This window comes from Panthera uncia, chromosome B1 (genome assembly GCF_023721935.1).
Source record: "Panthera uncia isolate 11264 chromosome B1, Puncia_PCG_1.0, whole genome shotgun sequence".
NCBI classification, from domain to species: Eukaryota; Metazoa; Chordata; class Mammalia; order Carnivora; family Felidae; genus Panthera; species Panthera uncia.
Window position 1 is genome coordinate 87,011,005 of NC_064811.1, and position 23,720 is coordinate 87,034,724.

The 23,720-nt window shown below is 34.2% G+C and overlaps 2 protein-coding genes across 7 annotated transcripts in view; one reads left to right on the top strand and one right to left on the bottom strand.

The window, feature by feature from the left end:
- Positions 1-2,931, bottom strand: part of TBCK (TBC1 domain containing kinase) — a 230,316-nt gene extending 227,385 nt beyond the window's left edge. Inside the window, exon 1 of one of the 2 annotated variants that reach the window (XM_049630974.1) lies at positions 2,686-2,931. The gene's annotated coding sequence lies outside the window, so the exon portion shown is untranslated. The remainder of the gene's footprint in view (positions 1-2,685) is intronic. The other variant, XM_049630972.1, reaches the window with a different exon arrangement.
- Positions 2,932-2,985: 54 nt separating this feature from the next.
- The window catches only part of AIMP1 (aminoacyl tRNA synthetase complex interacting multifunctional protein 1), a 40,654-nt gene continuing 19,919 nt past the window's right edge, over positions 2,986-23,720 (top strand). For 2 of the 5 annotated variants that reach the window (XM_049630979.1, XM_049630975.1), the window contains exons 1-5: positions 3,091-3,309; positions 13,036-13,169; positions 15,658-15,771; positions 18,926-19,090; positions 21,712-21,917. In XM_049630979.1, coding sequence (XP_049486936.1) covers positions 3,308-3,309; positions 13,036-13,169; positions 15,658-15,771; positions 18,926-19,090; positions 21,712-21,917 — 621 coding nt within the window. In that variant the 5' untranslated portion in view covers positions 3,091-3,307. The other 3 variants (XM_049630976.1, XM_049630978.1, XM_049630977.1) reach the window with 3 other exon arrangements.

The following is a 23,720-nucleotide window of genomic DNA, read 5'->3' on the forward strand; positions in this document are numbered from 1 at the left end:
ATTAAATTATTACCAAGTTAGACTGAAGTGTTGGAAAAGAAAGTTGAGACAACTGCTCAGGGTATGGAACAAAAAGCCAATAGATGAAAACATAAGAGAAAAGATAATAGATATAGTAAATCAAACCAAGTATACAAAAACCACCTTACAACAGTTTCAAAAAGAGAACAGAGGAAAATAAAGGAGAATAAATTATAGAAGACAGAATAGGAGAAAAATTCCCCACGGTTGAAGGGAAATTGTACCTTCAAATTAGAAAGGCTTATAATATCGAGGAGGGCAAATGAAAAATACCCACACTATGATTTTTCCTAGCTCCTTTCAATGAGTTCACTTCAAGAATAAACTCACAAGACATGTCATCATACATTTTCAAAGCATCAAGGAAAATAAAATTTTTTAGTCATTCCAGAGAGAAAATAAATACTTCAGGCCTCAACAAATTAAGAGTGGCATTCTCATTCTCTCATGAGCAATAGTGAAAGTTAGAGGACAGTGAAGCTTTGAAAGACTTAAAGAGACAAAATTTTGCTTCTATACCCTGCCAAACTATCCATCATTATAGCAAAAATAAATAATAATAATTTACAGCCATATGAACATTAAAAAATAAAATTAACATCCACATACCTTTTATGAATAAATATTCTTAGGATGTATTCTACCAAAACAGAGGAGAAAAACAAATAACAGAAAATGTGTGGTTAAGAAAGAATGTAACTTACCAGAATGTAATCTATTCACATTAAACAGAAAGTAATTGGGCTTTAAGGGAACATCTTCAAGCAAAGATATGGAATGGAAGCTTCTCATACAAAGAATGAGAGGATGTGGTAAAGAAAGCGTAAGATGGAAGGATTTGGTGAAAACAAAAACAATGTAACTAACTTTCCCTCAAAAGAAAACAGAAAGTCCTTTGTAAAAGTGAGGAGGGTTAAAAACTATATAAGATGTACATGGCCCAAAACATAAATCACACTTAACTATGGCATAATTTTTTGGTCATTATAGGGGAAGAAAGAAGAAATCAATCTGATGTTAATATTACAAGTCTTCTCCTTAGTGTGGCACATGAAATTAAGAAACTGGGAAGGAAATGTATCATAGCATACTTTTTGACTCTGTACTTAGGAATATTTACAAAGCCATAATATTGTAACATTTTGTTATTTTTTAGCACACATAAAAAAAGCAAAAAAAATTGTAGTTAAGAAATGTAATATAAATATTATTAACCTTAACAATGTATAAATAAAAGTCCAGATAGGGGATGGTGGAAGTGATAGATATAGTTTTTGCAGTGGCAATGAAGGTAGAGTCATTACTTTCCTCATTTTACCAAACAAGGAGCCAAAATATATTTTTGAAAATTGTGAAAAAATAATTTACGTATATTATTTAGAATTATAACATTAACCAATATGAAAACTAAAAAATGTAATGACTATTCAAAACTTTGGATAAGGGAGGTTATGGATAGTTTGTCTTAAAAAGTAAAAAAAAAAAAAAAAAAAAAAAAAGAAAGAAAGAAAAAAAAGAGTGAGCATTTTCTTTTACTATTCAACTTATAGATCTAAGGTTTAACAAGGTTAAAAGGGGTTATTTCTGAGGAATAGGACTAAGGGTAGGAAGGAAGACACTAAACCATTGCATTTTATTATGCAATCCTTCTATATTATACTATTTGATTTTCAATTAGACAGACTATCAGACAACTGAAAAGCAAAGAACCAAACAAAGAAACGCAAATGATTCAAAAAGATAAGACACGAGTTAGTGTAAAATATTTCATCAATGTTCTCCTTCAACTACCAAGCACTCATGTAGATGATTGCACATAAAAAGGTTCACATATAAAAAAATATACACATAGATTTGTTCACACTTGGTGAGTGGAAGAAAGCTAGTGAAAAAAAAGAAAACAGTTGAAGTTGAGAGAGAGATTAGTTGAGGAAATACAACGTAGGAATGGGGTTTGAAAATTCATTCATTCAACCAATATCTTGAACCTATTTTAACTCAGGTGTTTTTCCAGCTTCAGGGCCAACGACAGTGGACGAGACACAATCCCTACCCACAAAGAATTTGGGAGTCGAAATTAGATTGGAGGTCGGGGGGCGAAGGTAAAAAAAAAACCAGTACAAAAGATACCGATTTCATCATGAATAAAATAATTCACACATTTCTTCAACGGGCGAATAACACTAGCTCATTTATTTTATATACTTTCCCTCAAAAAGTTGTCTTTCTGTCCCAAACAAAAACAGGAACCAAGGGGCCTTGAAAAGAAATCACTGGCAATTCTAAAGGAACTTCCAGTTCACATTCCCCAACTCGACAAATGACTAAACCTTTGAAAACCAAAACAAAACCAAGACTTTGCATCTACGGTGAGTAATGGAGAACTGAATCTACATTCTCCAACGCCTCTTTAAATCTTTCTTCGAAGCAGTGATGCAGTGGTTATTCTTAAACATCTGCCTACAGTTCTCAAAGGACTCGGGTAAACGTGTGTAGGAAGGAAGGCGGACATTAGCTCCATTTGGGCACAGGACTCAGTAGCAAGCAGCTCCAAAGGTTGGCTCCTCTACTGCGGACAAACGGGGCCACTCGCTGCACCTGACATTCCTCTACCTCCCACCGGCCCCACCCACTACGACACACAAAACTGACGAACCCAAATACCTGCCTCTGAGTCAGGCGGGCACAGAGACAAGGGGATGGAGCTTCTACACAGGGCCCCAGCTTGCTGTGGCTGCTGCTGTCGCTACCGTTTAGTGCACCACACCCAGCATCTCAGGTGCTTCTACAAAAGAGGCCGCTCCGGGAGCGCTGGGATTGCGTTTTGCCTGCGAGCTAAATCCGCCGAAATTCCCGGCTCGGAATCTGGCCGGGACCGCGAGCCAGACCCGCTCCAATGACAGCTCCCAGCTCTCCCCACCCCCGCCCTCGATTCAGCCCGGCCGTTTCCTCTGACCTCACAACCTCCACGACACAACATGGAGGAAAGACCCGACGTCCGGCGTTTTGCCCCTTACCCAACCGGTGACAAAATGTAGCTACCAAGGAAGAGGTACAGAGGAGTTTAAGTTATTAGCTGAAGAAATAGAAGACGGACAGCGTGGTGCGGTTACGCCCGGGAAGGGGGCGACAGAATTTGACGTTCAGTCGGTGGAACGCTCAGGCGTTTGGTGAGGACACCTCGTTGGGTCCTTTCTCACTGCCGTCGGGTGCGGGACGGTGCCCCTAATTGCTGAAGACTGAGGCTACCCGGTGAGGCTCTCCAGGTTGCTCTGTCCACCGATTTATGTGAGTGACTCCCTGAGAGGGTCCGGGGGTAGGCGTGTTGAGGTCAAAGGAGAGTCCTCCTTCCCTTACTCATCTTGGGGAGATAGGACCTAGCCTCCGAATACTGGTGGGAAGTACGTTTATACCAGCACCAGTCTTGGCATGTGGAATAGGGAACAGCTTGGTACCTCTTGAAGGAACCAAGTTTGAGAAATGGGATGCGGGGCTGACAGAAAGGCTGCTACTGGAAAAGATATATTCACAAACACGTTTAGTTATATGTGTGCGCGCGCGCCGGTGTGTGTGAAAGGGGTGGGGGTGGGTCAGGAAGTCATTCAGTTAGTTACGCGCCCACCATGTTTCTAGTACTGTTTTAGGCATTGGGAACAGAACGATGGACAAAACAGAAACCCCTATCTTCCTGTAGTCCGCATTTTATGGAGGAAGACATCCTAAACAGAATTAAGAAAAACATGTTCTATTGCAGGTCGTGATGGGCGCTTAAGGGATAAGTAATAAAGCAGAGGAGGATATAGTTTGAAATATTAGTGTGGCCAGGGAAAGTCTCACTGAAAAGACAACTTTCAAGCAAGAGCTGGCGTCAGTGAGAGAATTAACCATACAAGTGTCTGGGGTAAGTGCAGTCAGGTGGAGGAACCAGCCATAAACAGTATTTGCTAGTTGATGCCATGAAACATAAACTCTCCTGAATAGCAAGGAAGCTTGTGGGTTGGAGTTGAGTTAAGGGATTAAAGCTAGAGACAAAGTCATAGAAGGAACAGATCATGAAAGATATTGAGGGCATCTAAACTATTGGAGACTTTTGAGCAGTAGACGACATAATCTGGCTTCCTTTTAAAAAGAGGATCTTACTGGCTGCTGTGGAGAATATATTGAAAGGGACAGGGTAGAAGAAAGACCAGTTTGGAGGCTTTTTTAGTAGACATGGTAGAGGAGACATGGTAGCTTGAGTAAGGGTGGTGAGAAATGGATGGTCAGGTTCTTAGTGCCCTTAATTTAGATGGATAAGAATATTGGTGGGTAGTAAGTTAATTTTCTCTAATTAGATTTGGGAAACACTTTGAAAATGAAGTGTAGTGTGAGTTTTAACACAGGTTAAAATCAGAGCTTTGCCATTTAATATTTGAATGGATTTAGACAAGTCATACTTTCTCTGAATTTTTCTATAAAATGGAAATGTTATCTCACACGGTTGAAAAGCTTAAAGGACTCCATATGTAATATGCTTGGCTCCTTAAAATAGTGGCTGTTGTTATTAGCTGTGTTCTTGGATAGGAAATGGGAGTAAGATATTGCTGAGTGCTTCTTTGAATGTAAAGGGATGGTTAAACCCTACTGAAGAAATTCTGAATCAGGTAAAAGGTGACCTTGGTGTTTGCTAAGAAGGCCATGAGAGGCCTAGACATACCCTTTTTTTTAAGTTTTATGCATATTTCACTGGACAGGAAGATTTTCTGTGTCAATGGCCATAATACCTAAAATGTATGGACTGTCTTCTCATAGCCATCCCTTAAGTCCCCCAAGACTCCTTGTGCCCTTATTAGTAAAGAGGAAGAAGGCACTCCAGTAAGTAAAGAAAAACAATCAAGAATAAAAACAAATTTCCAGTTTTAAAATGAGTAAGTCATGGAGATATAACATACAAAGCAGTGACTATGGTTAATACTCTATTGAATATTTGAAAGTAGCTAGAAGAGTGGATCTTGAAGGTTCTCATTACACGAAAAAGATTTTGGTAACTATGGTGAAGGACGTTAACTGGACTAATGTGATCATTTTGCAGTACACATAAGTACCGAATCACGTGCATCTAAAACTAATGTGTTATACCGCAAAAATTTAAATTTTTTTTAACGTTTATTTATTTTTGACAGAGAGAGAGAGAGAGAGAGAGACAGAGCATGAGCAGGGGAGGGGCAGAGAGAGAGGGAGACACAGAATCTGAAGCAGGCTCCAGGCTCTGAGCGTTCAACACAGAGCCCCACGTGGGGCTTGAACTCACGGAACGCGGGATCATGACCTGAGCCGAAGTCAGACGCTCAACCGACTGAGCCAACCAGGTGCCCCTATACCTCAAAAATTTAAAAAAAAAAAAAAAAAAAAAAAAAAAATTAATGTTGATTTATATTTGAGAGAGACAGAGACAGATCACAAGCGGGGAGGGTCAGAGAGAGATGGAGACAGAATCAGAAACACACTCCATGCTCTGAGCTGTCAGCACAGAGTCCGATGCAGGGCTCGAACTCAGGAGTGGTGAGATCATGACCTGAGCCGAAGTTGGAGGCTTAACCGACTGAGCCAGCCAGGTGGCCCACCTCAAAAATTTTTAAATAAAAACAGTGACACAGCTGATGAATGGCCAAGTTAGAATTTGAATTCGTGCCCTGACCACACGCCAAATAAATAAACATTCACAAAAAGCATAGTTTTAGGTCTGTTTTCAATATTTTGGCAAAGGTTGCAAAAATACTCGTGGAATTACTGCCAGCTACCACTGCTATTGTAGTTTGAGTCTCTCTGGGAGGGATTGTCCTCAAAATATTTAATTTTATTATATACCTTTTTAAAAATTCTTACATTTGACAGGTTTTAAATCCTAGTAGAGGTACTAACTTTGTTCTAAAAAGTATCCCTTATGTAGCACGGTAATAAAAATGTTCTCCTTGTGGGGTGATTTGGCAGTTAGATTATGAAGCAAATGGAGGAATGAAGATTGGAAGGTTAGAATAAGAATGATGGTAGAAAGGGAGAGAAAAAATTGATTAAAATCACTATAGTTTATTCTGATATACATGTTTTTCTCATATTTACATTTCACAATTATTGATGTCTTAAAGTCACTATGAACTAAGTGGCACTTGCGACAGTTGTCAGTGCCTGTACTTAATGCAGACTTGGTCATTATGGTTAATATTGTCATCAGTTTGGTTACGTGTAGTGTTGGTATGTAGTTGTTGGCTTTAATCTCCATTTTAAGTATCCTTTATATGCAGATTTACCATTAAAATGAAAAGTCACTGTGTATACACAGATAAGGGGAAACAAAAAGAGTGACATAAGATAAAAATAGGGCTAAATTTAAAAGAGATTTTTCAAATGATACAGGGTGTGTGGTTTTTTTTCTTAATGGTACATAAAATGCCAGAGCATCTTATGATTGGAGCCATTTTACAATTGGCGGCATCTTAGATTTTATGAAATACAGTACTTAGAGTGTCTAAGAAGAACATAAACTTTTACCTAGTTGAAGTTCTGAAACAGTGAAATCAGGTGTTTGGGAAGTAGAGAGACCCTTCCAAATTTTTGTAGAATTCCTATACTATAAAATAAAATTGAAAACCTGCACTTAAAATTTCCATTTCAAAGCAATAGCTTATTTGTTTATATTTGCTTCCTAACATTGAAAAGCCGGGGCAGGGAATTTGTTATTTAAAAGAAGTTACTGACAATTTAGAATCAGAGTGGGAAAAGACTACTGAGGTATAGGGAAGCCATTTGGCAATGATAGGAATCTCAGAAATAACCTTTTGTATATGTTTTAATGATTAAGATGTAGTTTAAATTCATGTATTTCCTAAAATCAGCAACAGCTTTAATGAATAGCAGCATCTTACAATGGCTTTTTAGATTTAATGACCCATAATGAATATTACGAACAAAATTAAAGGCAAAATAATTTAGATAATACTTTTCAAATGTTTTTTGTTATAAAATAAATTTATTATTTTTTAAAATTAGTAAAGGAAGAAGAAAAGTCTATCTAAACTATCCAGAAACTTACTATCCAAACCCAGTTTACGTACTCATGTACTGTTTTCTCTTTTTTTCTATGTGTTTTGCATTTGTAATTACTATGCATGCAATTATTATGTGTATTTTAATCTCCTAATCATTAAATAAAATTTAGTACAGATTAAGCCAGTATTCCCAAAATGTTTTAGAGGATATTAGTTCTATAATAGGTGCTCCTTGGTTAGGATTTTGTGGTTAAATACATTGGGAAACTCTACAGAATTAATGTCTTTTATAGAAATTCGAGCTTCGATATTAAAAGAGCTAACTGCAGGATCAGACCGACCCTAAGTTTTAATCCTGTTACTAACTAGTCACATGACCTAAGGCAAACTAATTTTAATTCAAGTTTTCTTCTTTGTATAATGGAAGTGATTATAGAGTATTCATAGATGATCTATGTAAAGCATTTAGCCAGCCCATAATAAATACTCTAAAATGTTATCTGTTATTAACATTATTATTATTGGGTAACCTGAGTGGCTCAGTTGATTAAACGTCTGACTCTTGATTTGGGCTAAGGTCATGGCATAGAGCCCCACATCTGGCTCCACACTGACAGTGGGGAGCCTGCTTGGAATCCTTTCTCTCTCCTCTCTCTGCTCCTGCCCCTGCTCACACTTGCTTTCTCTCAAAATAAGTAAATAAACTTAAAAAAAAATTATTATTAGCATTACCATCTGTGAGAAAACCGAAGCCTATTAGCACACTAAAAGCTTTGAGGAGACAAAGGAAACTTAAAGTTATGAAATTCAGTAGGTACTCCATATAAAATACCGTGTAAAATTGAAAGTCACTGTGGAGCACTTGGCACATGATAATGAAATGAGCACTGGGTTGAATGGTACAAGATTTGTCCAAGCTTTAAGCAGTGTTTTTATTAAACTAGCACTGTTGCCCTAAACTTAACCTCATTTAAATTTTTTTTCCAATTTACTGTGTTTTCCCTCATTTGTTTGAAAGCTTAGTGAATACAAAGAATATGTTTAATTTTGCTCTCTACTATAAACCCAGCACATGACTCAAAATCAGGAAATATAAGTAAAATTGGGGTCATGAACATAAGTTATTTATAGGGACCTGGCAGGTAGCATAAGTGGCAGACAGCAGGGAGTTGTTCAGTCTGTTTTGCCTTGCTTAAACCTTCAGCTGTTTCAAACACTGTTAACCCTGGAACACAAAGGGATCCCTGCTTTGTGTGGTGGTAATAGTTTGCAATCCTTAGAAGAGACTAGAAATCAGGACCAAACCCTGAAAAACATAAAAGGGACAAGTCAAGAAAAAGGATCCCTAAAAGGAGGTGCCAAGGAATAGAAAGTGAAATCAGGTGAAATTATCCTCATTATAAATTTAAAAAATGAAACACAGAGAAGTTAAGTAACTTTACCAAGATCACACAGGCTGTTAAGTATGTGATTCAACCAAGATTAGTTAGCTATAAATACTGTAAGGGAAAAAAAGACAACCACTTTTCTGCTGGTGCGAATGATCAATATCTACATATTACTATAAAATATGGACATAAATTTATGCATCATACTTATATTTTTGAAAAGTTTAAAGTTAATTAACAAGTACTAGAAAACGTATTCCCAGAGCTTCTAATTCAAAAACAATACATAGCTCTTAGCATTTGAGGAAAATTTTGTTCAACATATAGACTTGTCTTTCTAACTAATCCAGAATATCTCAAAGGACAGGTTAATTTTCGCATCATGAGTAATATTGCCAAGATAACCTAGGAGTAAAGAAAAAATAGACACTGGTTAAAACAGCTAGTGTGTTTTATAGTCGCTCCTAAGTTTTATTTTGTGAAGAAAACTTGATTATTGCTGGAAACGTGACTGTGCTAGCAAAAGATACTTTCTCTCTTAATGAGACTTCCTTTGTAATGATGTTATTGATATTTGTGGCAGTTAAAATAGTTACAAGTAACCTATCATTATGTGATATATGTTGTAAATGTTGGGATATTATTAATTATTGCATAACCAAATAAAGCCTTTGTCATAAGTAGTTAGGATGTAGAGTATTTTCAGGTTTTAAATTCATGCATTCTTAAGTGTGCTGTTCAGTGAATTTTCCTAAGACTATTTTTTAGAGCAGTTTTAGGTTCATAGCAAAATTGTGAGTAGAAAGTATTTAGTGAATTTTTATCCCTTTTTTCTTTTCCTTAAACCAAAACAATTTACATAATTTTCATAAGACAATTTTTCTCTTGGTATTCTTGGCCATTTGTGTGCCTTTGGCAAAATGGCATGTATGGCTTGTGCCGGACTGCTTTGCCTTTTGAGCTAGAGTTGAGAACCATTAATACTAGTTTCTTAGAAGACTTTCACAAGGTGTTCAAACTGAAATCTATAAGCCATTCAGTATTTCTTTTTTGTGCACCATTTGTTTAAATAATCTTAAATCTAGTTTTAGAGTTTCTGTAATTACAATGGCAATATCTGTTTGTAGGGGAAAGTGCAAAGATTTCAGTTGGCTGTTGTCTTGTATTCCTGAGGACAGGAGTCTCTAGGTATATTTTATATACTATTATAAACAAAATTCACAATTAATGTAAATAAATTAATATTTATTACCCCCATAGACTGTATACCACCACTCACAAAGAAATTAAGGTATGGCTTAGCCAAATTATCTAAATGTATTTTTAATATCAATCTATAATTTGTATTTTTATTATTTGTTATGTTCTTAACCTTTAAGAAAACAAAAATCATTTACCTAAAGATCTACAAAATATCATGCTCATCGGTAGCCTACACTATTGGGAGCTTCTTGAAGGTGAGGTTTGTACATATATCCTATCTTTTTTTGTGTGACCAGAATTTTGCTCAGTTCCTGACATTTTTTACCACTTGCCAGAAATATTGAATATTATTCATGGTATCTTATTTTGCCACATATCAATGCTATGAGATACATAGAATTATCTCCATTTTACAAATGAGAAAACTTTTTGGCTCAGAGAGGTTAGGTAAGTTGATTCGGAGGCAAAGGGTAGGATTTGATCCAAGGTCTTGTGATTTGCAAATCCATGTTCCTGTTATTAAATTACTTTTATTTCATACTCTTGTAAAAAGTTCTTAATATTGTAAACAAGGAGAAGGAATAATAATAATATGTATGTCATGGTGTTGTGATAATTAAGTTAATATTGTGAGGTGCTGAGAAAAAGACCTGGCAGTTACTAAAGACAAAGTAAGCACTAGATATTATTACTCAACAATACCTATCAGGAAATTTGAGATGGCTTCTGTCATCCATAGTTATTTTATATACGAGTGGTTTATTAGGATCACTGTCATCTCTCTGTTCTCAACATTTTAAGACTTCATGTCCTATATATGTCTTTTCAGTAACATTTCTCTTTGTTACTAACATGTTTTCTCTTTATTTTTCATATTTTATTTGTACAATTATTTGATTAAAAATGAATCCATTTACAGGGCACCTGGGTGGCTCAGTTGGTTGAGCATCCGACTTCAGCCCAGGTCATGATCTTGTTCATGAGTTCCAGCCCTGCTTCAGGCTCTGTGCTGACAGCTCAGAGCCTAGAGCCTACCTCGCTCAGTTCTTGTGTCTCTCTCTCTCTCTCTCTCTCTCTCTCTCTCTCCCCCTGCCCCTCCCCAGCTCATGTTCTGTCTCTGTCTCTCTGTCAAAAATAAAAAACATTAAAAAAAAAAAAAACCCAAAAACCTAAAACTGAATCCATTTTTACTGAATATTTCAAGTGATGTCTCAGCCCTAGTTTTATTTCATGATTTAAAGTTAGACCTTAATCTAAAGTTATAATAGTAAAGTTATAGCCAAGTATATAAATTATGCTTCTTTTATAATTTATGTAATAAATACATAAGGCATTGATATATATATATATATATGTATTTTATCAGTATCATTCAAAGTGTTACCACTTCTTTTTATCCCATTGTTTTCTCTAGTGGTTTTATATATATATTTAGTATATTCAGCTCATTTGTGTTTATGTTTTAAAGGATTCTTTCTTACTAAAGTTACTCTGGTGCTTCAGTATGTATTACAAAAGTGATATTTTATTTAACTCATTTTTATAACGATTTTGTAGATAGTTAATAGATATATCAACTCAGTAAAATATCTTTTTTCTCTCTTCGGTGGGATTTATGATCTCTATTTTGCAAATTATTGTTAGTTTTGAAACTTTTTCTGTGAGTCAGGACAGGAGTTTCATGTTTGGCTGGTATTTGTGAGATAACTTCTGTACCAGTAGACAAATTCATGACAACTATTTTATACTTATAGTAATTTCTTATGAGTTAAGATATTCATTTACTGGGGATTTTTCTAAGGCATATCACTAATGTCACATTTATTTTGGTATTAACTCATCAAATTTTTTTTTTTTTTTTTTTTTTTTGCTACAAAAGTAAAAGTTAACAAATTATGCTAAATCAAATACTCATTATTTTTCTTGGGATAGCTATTTCACCTATTGAATATATTTGATTATTATGTTAGACTAAAGTAAACATTAAACTGAAAGAATGCTAATAGGAGGATACTAAAAGTCCAAAAGAACAAGCTGTTTTTACCTTAACTTTCTTCATATGTTCATATGTATTTTTCTCTAAAATTCTAAAAAGGAAAAAAAAACATTTGAGGAGCAACGGGGTATTCTGTGTTTATGTTGGTAAAAATTGGCTGAATTAAAAAGTTAATATCTTCATTTTCAATTTTTGTACCAAAATGCTCTGTATTTTTTAAATTGTTAAATAATAGTCCATATAGAAAATGACAGGTTTACTATGACTTTCTCAGATTAACCACATTTATATTTTCTTCATTTATTAGCAACTTTATTTTTATCAGTTTTTTTTAGTCATTCTATTTATAAATTGTTAACTTTAGCATAAAAGTTTTTTGAGGATTGTTTCTCTTTTAATAAAAAGGTAAAGATTTCAGAATGTCCTTTTTATAGGATGCATATTGCATAATTTGAAATTTTCAAACATCTTACATTATTTGCCCTTAATTAGCCAATTTTTTCCTTTATCAAAAAATTTCACCATTTTATTGTGTATCACTTATTTAAAATCAGAATTACTTCAGCAGTGCTTGTGTCATTGTTATGTTTTGTATTATAAATTAAAGTTAATCAGGTAAAAAAGAGCAATTTGTAGTATTAATGATTTATCTTGTCTTTTGTTAGTGTGACTTTTAATATTTGGCAGTTTAAACTTTAACGTTATGAGTTAATCTCAGAATGCTTGCATATACACATTTTTCTGAACACTGACAGGATGTTTTCTAATTTCTGTAAATTATTATGAAATTAAAATTCTAATTATTTTCTTTAATAAGAGTCACAGTATATATGCTGGCATTATTTCCGAGTAGGCATGTCTTTAATATTGATATGTTCCTAATTGTTGATCTTTTTCTTTTGTCTTTCCTAAGTCACATATTCCTCCTTACATTTGTACATAGTTAAATAAGCGGTAGAAATATCCAGTATCTAAAAGTAGCATATAAAAAGGGAATTCAGCAATTCTTAACTTTGGAACACAGGAGTGGCACTCAGTTACAGCTTGGTTAAGGTTATTGTTATTCTTTTCCCTTAGTCTTCCTGTTTTGTGTTATAATACTCTGCTGTATTTTAAAAGTTTCTTTAAAATTTTCCAGCCTAAAATGTGAAATAGCATGTTTTTTGCATTTAGGGAAAGAAAATTGATTCCCTCTTCCAAACATATTGAGGAGTTAGTCATTTAATGTTTCTGCCATTTATTTGGTTTGTTGCTCTGGAGGAAAAGTATAGGAAATGTAGTTTTCTAGTATATTGATCTGTTAAAGTGGAAGATGTTTTTCCTTTCAAACTGCTTGCTTAGTGTTCTGTACAATAAATTTTATTCCTTCTGTGGTATAACTTATCACTTATTTTTCACTTAGGATTTTCTGCCGTATCTTTAAAAAAATGGCAACTAATGGTGCTGTTCTGAAGAGACTGGAACAGAAGGGTGCAGAAGCAGATCAAATTATTGAATATTTAAAGCAGCAAGTTGCTCTTCTTAAGGAGAAAGCAAGTAAGAGATTTTACATTTTCTGAGGAGATACTTAAAAGGAATTCACATATTGACAGCACAAAAACTGTGCTTACCCCGTAAATATTATTTCATCATCTTGATGATAACTTAGATTCCTTTAACATTTTAATTTTGAGTAAAATATTTTGGGATTAAGATAAATTAGAATTCATATGTAGTGAATGTAATATAAGGAAAACAGTGTATTATTTTAAGAGTGCTAAAGGAAAATTCATGTTTAAAATAAGTTGATATAGAATTGGAGAGTAAAATGAAGAAAATTGGGTAAAATCAAATATGAACTCAGATATCTCCTGTGAAAATATATACTCATATTACCCTCTACTGAGGCATCTTCTGAAATGATTTTTACATTTTTTCCAATATGTCTTTAAATTTTACCTAGAAATTGCTATGATAAGTACAAAAATATCAAATCTGAATTTCTCCTTTTAGGATTTAGGTTGAATTTTGTTAAGTATATTTTATTTCTCAATAGTCCATGTTAATGGTGTGACGAAAATCCCTAAGTCTTTTACCATAACTAAAGAAATGCTTTTCTTTGCTGTATAAGATTGTGAATGGCTTACAGAATTGTACATTTACTCTTCAGAATATTTTTTCTTTATTTTAAAATACTGCTTTAATTATGTCTTTTTTATAATGTTTTATAAACTTTCTTATTTTTCTTAAAATTCTTAAAGGATTTTTCTTGTTATTTTTCTTAAAGTTTTTAATATTTCTTTCCATTAGTAAGATAAAGAGATTAGAGGTGATCTCTAATCTCTTCTGTGAATTTTTTCTCATATGGGTGCCTGTTAGCAACTTGACTAACATTTTAATTTTGCTAATTAAAAGATAAAGGAACCTTTCTACCCTTAGTGCGTGTTTATTCTTCACCTTTATCATTATTACTTTTTGGTAGCCTATCCTGATGCTTCCCAGTCCCATTGTTCCTGTTTTGCAATAAATATTTTGTAAAATCTCTTAATGTTTTGTAAATAAAATATTTTTTAGATAAAATAACCTACCTATACACATAATTTCAAACCATACATTAATCATGTATATAATACACAGGAAAATTAAAAAAGAAAGTAATTTATAAATAGTAGTAATAATAAAAATACGTATTTTAGTAAGTAAATTCTTAGGTGGATGGTATTACCAGACATATGAGAGAGTCATATGCTGTATGATTCACATACATAGAATCACCAAGAATGCAACAGACATAATGCTAATTGATATGAGTGTTTATTTAGTCTGCCTTTATGTTAGCAACTCCGATAGCAGAAGCAGCTTTCAGTTATGTTTTTGATTTACTCAGAATGATGAATAATTCTTCGGGTAAGGCTGTGAACAAAGCAAAGAATAGTTTATTCTTGATTTATATGATACTTGGTTTATAAAAAATTCAGGGTGTGATGAAAATGTTTAATAATATTTTGTGTTTATATATAAAACATAGGATCTAGGCTCAAATGATTAACAGGATTTTCACCTACACAGATGTACAATCGGTCAGTGGAAAATTCTGCAGAATGTGAAACAGCTCTTCATTTTATGAGTGTATCTAGCATGTTTCGGGACATTTGGCGTCCCTGACTTCTGCCCAATAAATGCCCCAAAATACTCCCACAGATTTTAAGAATCCTACCTCGGGAGCAGTCCTAACCCCACTGAGAATCGTTGTTTTTTGTTTGTTTGTTTTGTTTTGTTTTTATTCTTTTGTATATCCTGTTGCTCACCTTTAATGCACGTATTATATGTTGAGCAAATCTTTGAAGCTATTTCACTCACTAAATGTTTGGCAGGCCAGCTCAACCTCTGAGAAATTAGGAAAAAAAGAATAACAGATTGTACTTTTACAAGGTAATGATTAAAAAGAAAGAAGTGAGAATAGTTTTTTTATGGTTTGCTATCATTAGATCTCCAGCTTAAAGAAATAATAATGTATCTTAATATTTGTCTCATTTTGATAGTTTATGTATTATTGATTTGTCATTAGCATCATTATGGAAGCTAGAAAAACGATTCATAAACAAAACTTAAAAAAATTTATTTTTAAATTTTTATTCAGTTTTTGAGAGTGAGAGAGTGAGCATAAGCAGGGTAGGGGGTATCAGAGAAAGAGGGAGACACAGATTCTGAAGCAGTCTCCAGGCTCTGAGCTGTCAGCACAGAGCTGGACGTGGGGTTTGAACTCATGAACTGTGAGATCATGACATCAGCCAAAGTTGGATGTTCAACTGACAGCCACCCAGGCGCCCCATAAACAAAACTTTTCTGTTCTGTTATTATTTCGCAGATTTTTTACCGTTTTTGTAGTTTAATAAATTCTAAACTGATATAAAGGAATAGACAAATATTTGTTTACTGGTATTATCTTAGTTGTGTTTATACTGCTGTGCTCTTTTCAAATAGTATTCATAAGAAACCTTTTAGAAAACATGGCTATCTCTTTACTGGATTTTCTTGATCCTAGTTTTGCAGGCAACTTTGAGAGAAGAGAAGAAACTTCGAGTTGAAAATGCTAAATTAAAGAAAGAAATTGAAGAATTGAAACAAGAGCTAATTCAGGCAGAAATTCAAAACGGAGGTGATTAAATATTGAAATAATAAGTTGTTTTGATTTATAATAGTAATTATATCATTGTTTATTAAGTTAGGTATTATGCTAGATTTCTCATTTTATCCCCACAGTAACCCTTCTTATGCAATTGTTCCCCTTACAAAAGAGAAAGTGGAGATTTAGGAAAGGCAAATAATCTTGTTTGAGCTCATGCAAAAAGTGGCAGAGCTGGGTTTCAAAAACCTATGCTTTTAGTGACGTTGAGCATCTTTTTCATATGTTTGTTGGCATCTGTATGTCTTTGGAAAAATGTCTCTTCAGGTACTATGCCTATTATTAAGTGGATTATTATTATTGGTGTTGAATTATTATTATTATAATTATTTTTGGTGTTGAATTATAGTTGTTCTTCATATAATTTGGATATTAACCCCTGATCAGATATATCATTCGCAAGTGTCTTCCCTCATTCAGTTAATTGCCTTTTTGTTTTGTGGATGGTTTCACTGTGCAAAAGGCTTTATTCTGGTGTAGTCTTAGTAGTTTAGTTTTGTTTTTGTTTCTCTTGCTTCAGTTTAGAAAATGTTTAGAAAATGTTGCTGTGGCTGAAGTCAAGAGAAATTATTGCCTATCTTTTTTCTAGGAACTTTCAGATCTCACATTTAGGTCTTTAATCCATTTTGAGTTTATTTTTGTGTATTCTGTAAGAAAGTGCTCCAGTTTCATTCTTTTGCATATAGCTGTTCAGTTTTCCTAACACCATTTGTTGAAGAGACTGTCTTTTTTCCATTGTATATTCTTACCCTCATCAGGGAAATCATACTGTACATGTGAAAGTAATGTAGCACACTGTATGTTAATTATACTTGAATTAAAAAAAAGAAACTTTGGTTAAAAAAATTTTTTTATGTTTATTTATTTTTGAGAGAGAGGGAGAGACAGAGTGTGAGCAGAGGAGGGGCAGAAAGAGAGGCAGACACAGAATCCGAAGCAGGCTCCAGGCTCTGAGCTATCAGCACAGAGCCCAACGTGGGGCTCGAACTCACAAACCGCGAGATCATGACCTGAGCTGAAGTCAGACGCTTAGCTGACTGAGCCACCCAGGGGCCCCTTTTTTAAAAAAAATTTTTTTATGTTTATTTTTGAAAAAAAAAAAAAACTATGCTTTTAATCTCTGTGCTATATGTTTCAACTAGATCATCACTGTTCCCTATTAGTTATTGAAAATAAGCCGTAGTAATATTTAGCTGACATTTATTAAGTTTTACTATATGCCAGGCAGGTGTGCCAAGTGCTTCATGTATATTATATATTTTATCCTTAAAATTGTGTACACAAATGTCCTTGTTTTATACATGAGGAAATTAAAGCTGACAGCTATAAAGTAATTTGCTTGAAATCATAAAGTTTTTATAAATGTTTATTTATTTTGAGGGAGAAAGAGAGAGAGTGCATGCGTGTTGGCAAGGAGGGGAGGGGCAGAGAGAGAATCCCAAGCAGGCTCCACGCTCAGTTCAGAGTCTGATGCAGGGCTCAATCTCACAATCGTGAGATCTTGACCTGAGCCAAAATCGAGTCTGTCGCTTAACCAACCGAGCTACCCAGGCACTCCTGAAATCATATAATTTTTAGGTTATTCAACTCAGCAGATAATTATCATTTCAATTATGTTATAAATAAAAATTTAAATTTTACTGAATTATTTTAAAGGTGTCTAGACAAATTTATATTATAGAACAACAACAATAATAGCTCTGTTACAATATTAAAGTACCACACAGAGAGACGCATTTGATTATACTATAGAAAATCTTTCCTAAGTGAGTTAAGTAGGCCCAAGTATAGTGAAAGTCTCTCTTACTACTTCCTATCATGTTATTCTGTCAGTGAGTGGTTTATTTTGAATTCCGTAGTATGGGTTCTACCCTTTGTGAGCTAAACAAAAGTAAGGAAAAATCAATAATGTGTGCTTAAAACTATCAACTGAAGAGAATATTGTTTGTTAATGAAAAATGTGATCTTTTCCACAACAAAGAGATTTGGAATACAGGTACAGAATTAAATAAACAGTTAAAATATTAGCAGTGTAAAACTGCTTTCCATTTTCCCAGTTCCAAAAGTTTGCCCTGGAACTTTTTAAACTCTAATCTTGTTAATGAAATGCTAAAGCATATCAACAGCTTAAATTATTGTATTCTGTCAAATGGTGGAACATAAAATAAGGAGTGTCACATTACTTAATGAAGCAATAGCCTCCAGGGAACTTAAAAATACCTCAGAAAAGTGGTCTGAATATTGGCCAGAATCTAACCCACATCAAAATCCCTCACAAGATTTTGTTTTTCCATATTCACTAGGCCATGAGAGTGTTTTTAACATTGCTGAAGGAATTTTCTTCCTTAAAAAGTTTTTTGAAATAGAATTATGGACTTGCATCTCCATTAATGCTGATAAAGAAATGACTATTATTAAAACACTTTCCTAGTTAATTGTTCAGTATGAAAGAAAACCTGAGTGAAAAACATGCCATCTTGCCAAACCATGAGAGGCTAGTCTCTGGAGACAGACTGCCTCAGTATAAATTTATTTTCCTACTCATTCTGTGTGTGATGGGCCAAGTTTTTAACTTCTGTATTGCTCATGTTGATCATCTGTAAATGGGGATGTGAATAGAAGTTACTGCTTTGAGAGGTGCCTCGATGGCTCAATCGCTTGGGTGTCTTAACTCTTGATTTCGGCTCAGGTCATGATTCCAGGGTCATGGGATTGAGCTCCGTTTTGGGCTCTGCACTGAGCATAGAACTTGCATAAGATTCTTTGTCTCTGTCTCTTTCTCTCTCCCCCTTTCCCTTGTTTCTGTTCTCTTTCTCTAAAAAACAACAACAGAAAACTTACTGCTTTTAGGGTATTAGAAATACAAGAGTTAATTTATATAAAGCATTTTGAAAAGTGTCTAGGACATAATCCATGATAAATATTAGTCATTATTATTGTGTGCAATTGTCTCAGTTGAGTCATTAGTGATTAAATGAGGATCTTTTAACTTTTATCATGTTTAAAATATTATTAATTTTTTGGCAGCCTTTTTACAGTCTCAGAGAGTAGAGATTTGATAATCATATACAGTGAAATTTTCTTTTAAAAAGAGTTCATAATGACTTTATTTCATTTTCTGTATCAGTGAAACAAATACCATTCCCATCTGGTACTCCACTGCAAGCTAATTCCACGGTTTCCGAAAAAGTGATACAGTCTATACCAATAACAACTATATCTTCTGGTGCCAAAGAACAGATAACAGGAGGAAGAGCAGAAGAAAAGATGAAAGAGAAAATTGAAATGAAAGGTATTGTTAAACTTCAAGGTTACTTGGCTCTTGACTGGATTATCAGATGTCAACATTTTCGATATTAATAGTGGTGTCAAAAGAAAGTTGAAACCTTTATGAACTAGAACAAAATTAGGAACAGTATGATATTGGAATATAGAAACTGAGCTCTAAAGGAATATGTGAAGATTGACCAGGTTGACAGGGTAGGAGTGTGTTATTTGAGGTAGAGTATGTTTTAACATAACTAAACATAGAAAGTAGAGATTAAGTGTACAGGTCCATATGTGGTTTGATGTGACTAAATTTTAGTGTATATTTCAGTTTCAGAGAAGTCACAGGTAGAAAGTTAGCTTTTTAGTCTTTTCTAATTTATCCTTAACCTTATTGCTTGAAGCTATTCTCATAAATGTGACTCTTTTTTGACCTCGTCTCCTTTACTCCTTTGTAGATTTCATTTTTCTAGGTATGTCTAAAAAAAGTGCTTTTATAATTCATCATTCATACCTCTCATAACACTTATAACCACTTAAGAATTTTTGGAAAATATGGCTGAGGAATTTGTGAACTAACCTAAGCCAATTTAGCATCTAACACTTGCCAGTTCCTTTTGGTAAACATCAGTAACCTTTCTTAGAAGTAGATAGGAGCTGTACATCTTCTACATAACTTCACCACTGGGTGGTATGGTTATAGTGAAAGCAACTCAAACTAATTCTTTCACTTTATAAAATTCATTCAGATGTAGGCACAAAGCAATCAGCCTGTTCTAAGTATGATGAAGTTCATACCCAAAATAAGATACGTTGTATTTTTGTGACTGCAGGATTAGTTAATCTTCTAGTCAAATGAGACAAGAGTCTTCCTTTGTGGGAGGAAGAAGTACACAAGACCAAATGGAACTCTATGTTTAGAATGCCTGTGTCCAGTGGTACTGTCTGTAGTGATGGAGATACTGTATAGCTTCATAATCCAACACAGTAGCTAATAACCAGTCATGGCTGTTGAACATTTTAAATGTGTCTGGTGTGACTAAGGAACAGAGTTTTTTTATTATTTTAAATTTAAATGTAAATAGCTATGTGTGGTTGGCAGCTACCATATTGGGCAGTGCTGGGATAGTGGGGTGTTCCATTGGTGCTTGGCTGCTAGAATTGCCAGAATCCATTTCTGCTCATGCAGAGGCTATGGTTACAATACAGTCTTTGTAGCCTGCCACATGTGAGCATCGCTCATCTTTTAACGAAACATGTCCAAAATCTTTTATGATGACTAAGCTCTTGGTATAGATTTTGACGTTTGCAGTCACCTCTGGACTATGGATTCCTGATAAAAGTATTGCAAATGCCTAGGGAGTAGATTAAAGTTAAAAATGTAGATATGTGGATATACTGTTATACTGCATTATATTAAATATATAGATTATCACTCAAAGGTAACTACTTTAAGATTTTTGGTGTATTGTTTCCTAGTAATTTTGTTGTATATTCTATATCACTTGGATTTTTACTAGCTTTTGCTAGTAAGATTAAACACTGTTCATTATTTTGAATTACCTCTTCTTTTGTAAGCTCTCTTTGTATAAATTGTGAATGTCCTTACACAAAATCATTCTTTCCCACTTTAGGCAGAATTATTTATCTCTGCATTTCTGTATTATATCTTTGTGTATGTAATGTTTGTCACATATTCATTATATATATCTGTCTTCCTTAAAAGAGATTTTCAGTGCCTTGGATCTCAGTAAATATTTGTTCAAAGATTAAACAAAGGTGTAATCAAGAAGGAGTGCTTCTAAGTCACAACTATTTATCTCTACCCTGTAGGTTGCAGGTGAATAAGTTTTTATTTTGTTTTACTTTTTTTTTCTGCCAGAGAAGCTAAATGTAAACTTAAGGAATATGAATTCTTCATAGGTCACATTTTGATTCAGTGATCAAAGTAATCAAAATGCTAATAAGAGTTAGATTTTCAACATAAATAAGAGGAGTATTTTTAAAACATTAGAATAAAATGTTATCTTCTCCATAGTCGCTCAGATAAACCTAAAACCCTAAGTGTTCAGAGAAATACAAGAAATGGTGAAATTCATTGTATAGTTATTGGTGTGTTTAAAGAGAGAAACATTTTATCAGTGAAATTATACTTGAATGTATAGTTCATTCCCTTAGCTGGCTACTAATTGTGATGTTCTTCCTAAATAAAGGATTTTTCACTTTCTAAAGAGTCACAGTAAAAATTTTAAAGGATTTTCTCCAAATCTGTTTCAGGGAAAGGAAAATTTTCTCAATAAAAGTCCATTTAATATCTTAAGCTTTGCAGACCAAAAAGTCATCATAACTACTCAACTGTGCTATACTGCAAAGGCATCCATAGACATTATGTAAATAAATGAACATGGTTTACCAGCTTCTATTCTACGTCTTTAGAGATTTAGGCAGTTATTTAAGAGAGAAATAGCTAAATTAGGGTTTGGGAAATTATGACTCGAATAATTCTTTCCTGTGTTACTATTTAAGTGAAGGTAGGAGATAAACACTCTTTTTCTTTTGAAGCTCATCAGTATTGAAGCTAATGAGTTTTTCATAGTTTATTTTTGTTTTACTTCTGATGTTTAACCATTCAAAAATATTTTTTAGAGAAAAAGGAGAAAAAACAATCAATAGCAGGAAGTGCTGACTCTAAGCCAATAGATGTTTCTCGTCTGGATCTTCGAGTTGGTTGTATCATTACTGCCAGAAAACATCCTGATGCAGATTCTTTATATGTAGAAGAAATAGATGTTGGAGAAACAGCCCCAAGAACAGTTGTCAGTGGCCTGGTGAATCATGTTCCTCTTGAACAGGTAATCTGTACAATTAAAATTACTTCTGCATACACATGTCACTTTTTCTTAATGTTCTTCCATATAATTTTGTATAAGGTGGCCATACCACATGAGTCAGTATTGACTGGATCATTTGATTAATTTTTAATAAAATAAATTTCACCAAAAAAATTGAATAAAAGTACCAAAAACCTGCAAAAGAGTTGCAAATTAAGATCAAATTCATGAGGGTAGAAAGAAAGATGGGGCATCTGGGTGGCTCAGTTGGTTAAGCATCCGACTCTTGATTTCAGCTCAGGTCATGATCTTACAGCTCGTGAGTTTGAGCCCCATGTCCAGCTCTGGGCTGACTGTGGAGCCTGCTTGGGATTCTCCTTCTCCCTCTTTCTCTGCTCCTCCCCTGCTTATGCTATAAATCTCTCTCTCAGATAAATAAACATTTAAAAAAAAGAAGAAACATGCATTATTTTTTCTCAGTTTTTAAAATGTTTTTAGTTTAGTGTTCTATATGTAATATAGTATAAATATCTTTATCATCATTGTTCTGTCATGGAATTTTATTATTCCTTGATTTTTTTAAATCACTGTTAAGTAAACCCAGATAGCATCAATCTAAAAAGTAAGGGTAAGTGGGGCGCCTGGGTGGCTCAGTCGGTTGGGCGTCCGACTTCGGCTCAGGTCACGATCTCGCGGTCCGTGAGTTCGAGCCCCGCGTCGGGCTCTGGGCTGATGGCTCAGAGCCTGGAGCCTGCTTCTGATTCTGTGTCTCCCTCCCTCTCTCTCTGCCCCTCCCCCGTTCATGCTCTGTCTCCCTCTGTCTCAAAAATAAATAAAACGTTAAAAAAAAAAAATTAAAAAAAAAAAAGTAAGGGTAAGAATGAATCCTTTTTTTTTTTTTTTATAACTCAAGAAATATTTTCATACTCGAAGAAAAAAAGAGGAGAGGGGCTAATGGAGCTTGAACTTAAAATTTTTAATGGATTTTTTTTGTTTCTTAAAAACTGGATGTTTTATATTTTGCTATTAGGTCTTTAAAATATGTGTATGTGTGTGTGCGTGTGTGTGTATAGACACGTGTGTATTTCCAATGACACTGGAAAAACTTACAGGCAGTAATGGTTTTAATTTGGTCTTTCAAGACATCTTCTATAGTAACTTGAGTCATCTGCCTATTTCCTTTGCCCCATGGTGCTTCGGAGATACTGCAAAGGCTGTAGACTTTTAACATTAAAATAGTTCTTGTCTGTTCATTGCCAACTCTGTTGCTTATTCACTTTGCGATTTTGAATAAATCCCTACATTCATTCATTCATACTTCCAGATACTTCCAGGCACTATTCTAGATAAGGGATATAGCAGTGCATTAGGATGACTGGTAGGTAGGTAGGTAGGTAGATTTGTTTAGAAAACAAAAACCAAAAACCTGCCTTTGTGAAGCTCACAACCCTATGGGGTAGTGAGAAAAATCAACATATAGAGTATATTGAATAGTGGTAAGTATTAAAAGAAAAATAAAGTGGGGAAAGAGTCTATGAGTTGAAGTTAGAATTATGTAATTTTATATAAAGTAGCCTGGGAAGGCATCATAAAGAGACATTTAAGTAAAGGTCTAAGAAAGTGAAGAAAAGTCGTATGTCTGTCTGGTAGAAGAGCATTTCAGGCAGTTGTAAGTCAGATGTATGCCTGGCATGTTGCAAGAACAGCAGGAAGCAGTGTCACTATAGCAGAGTAAATAAGGGGGAATACCATGCAGTATGAAATCAGAGAGAGGGATGCCAGATGACCTAAGATCTTACAGATCATTGTATAGACTTTGACTTA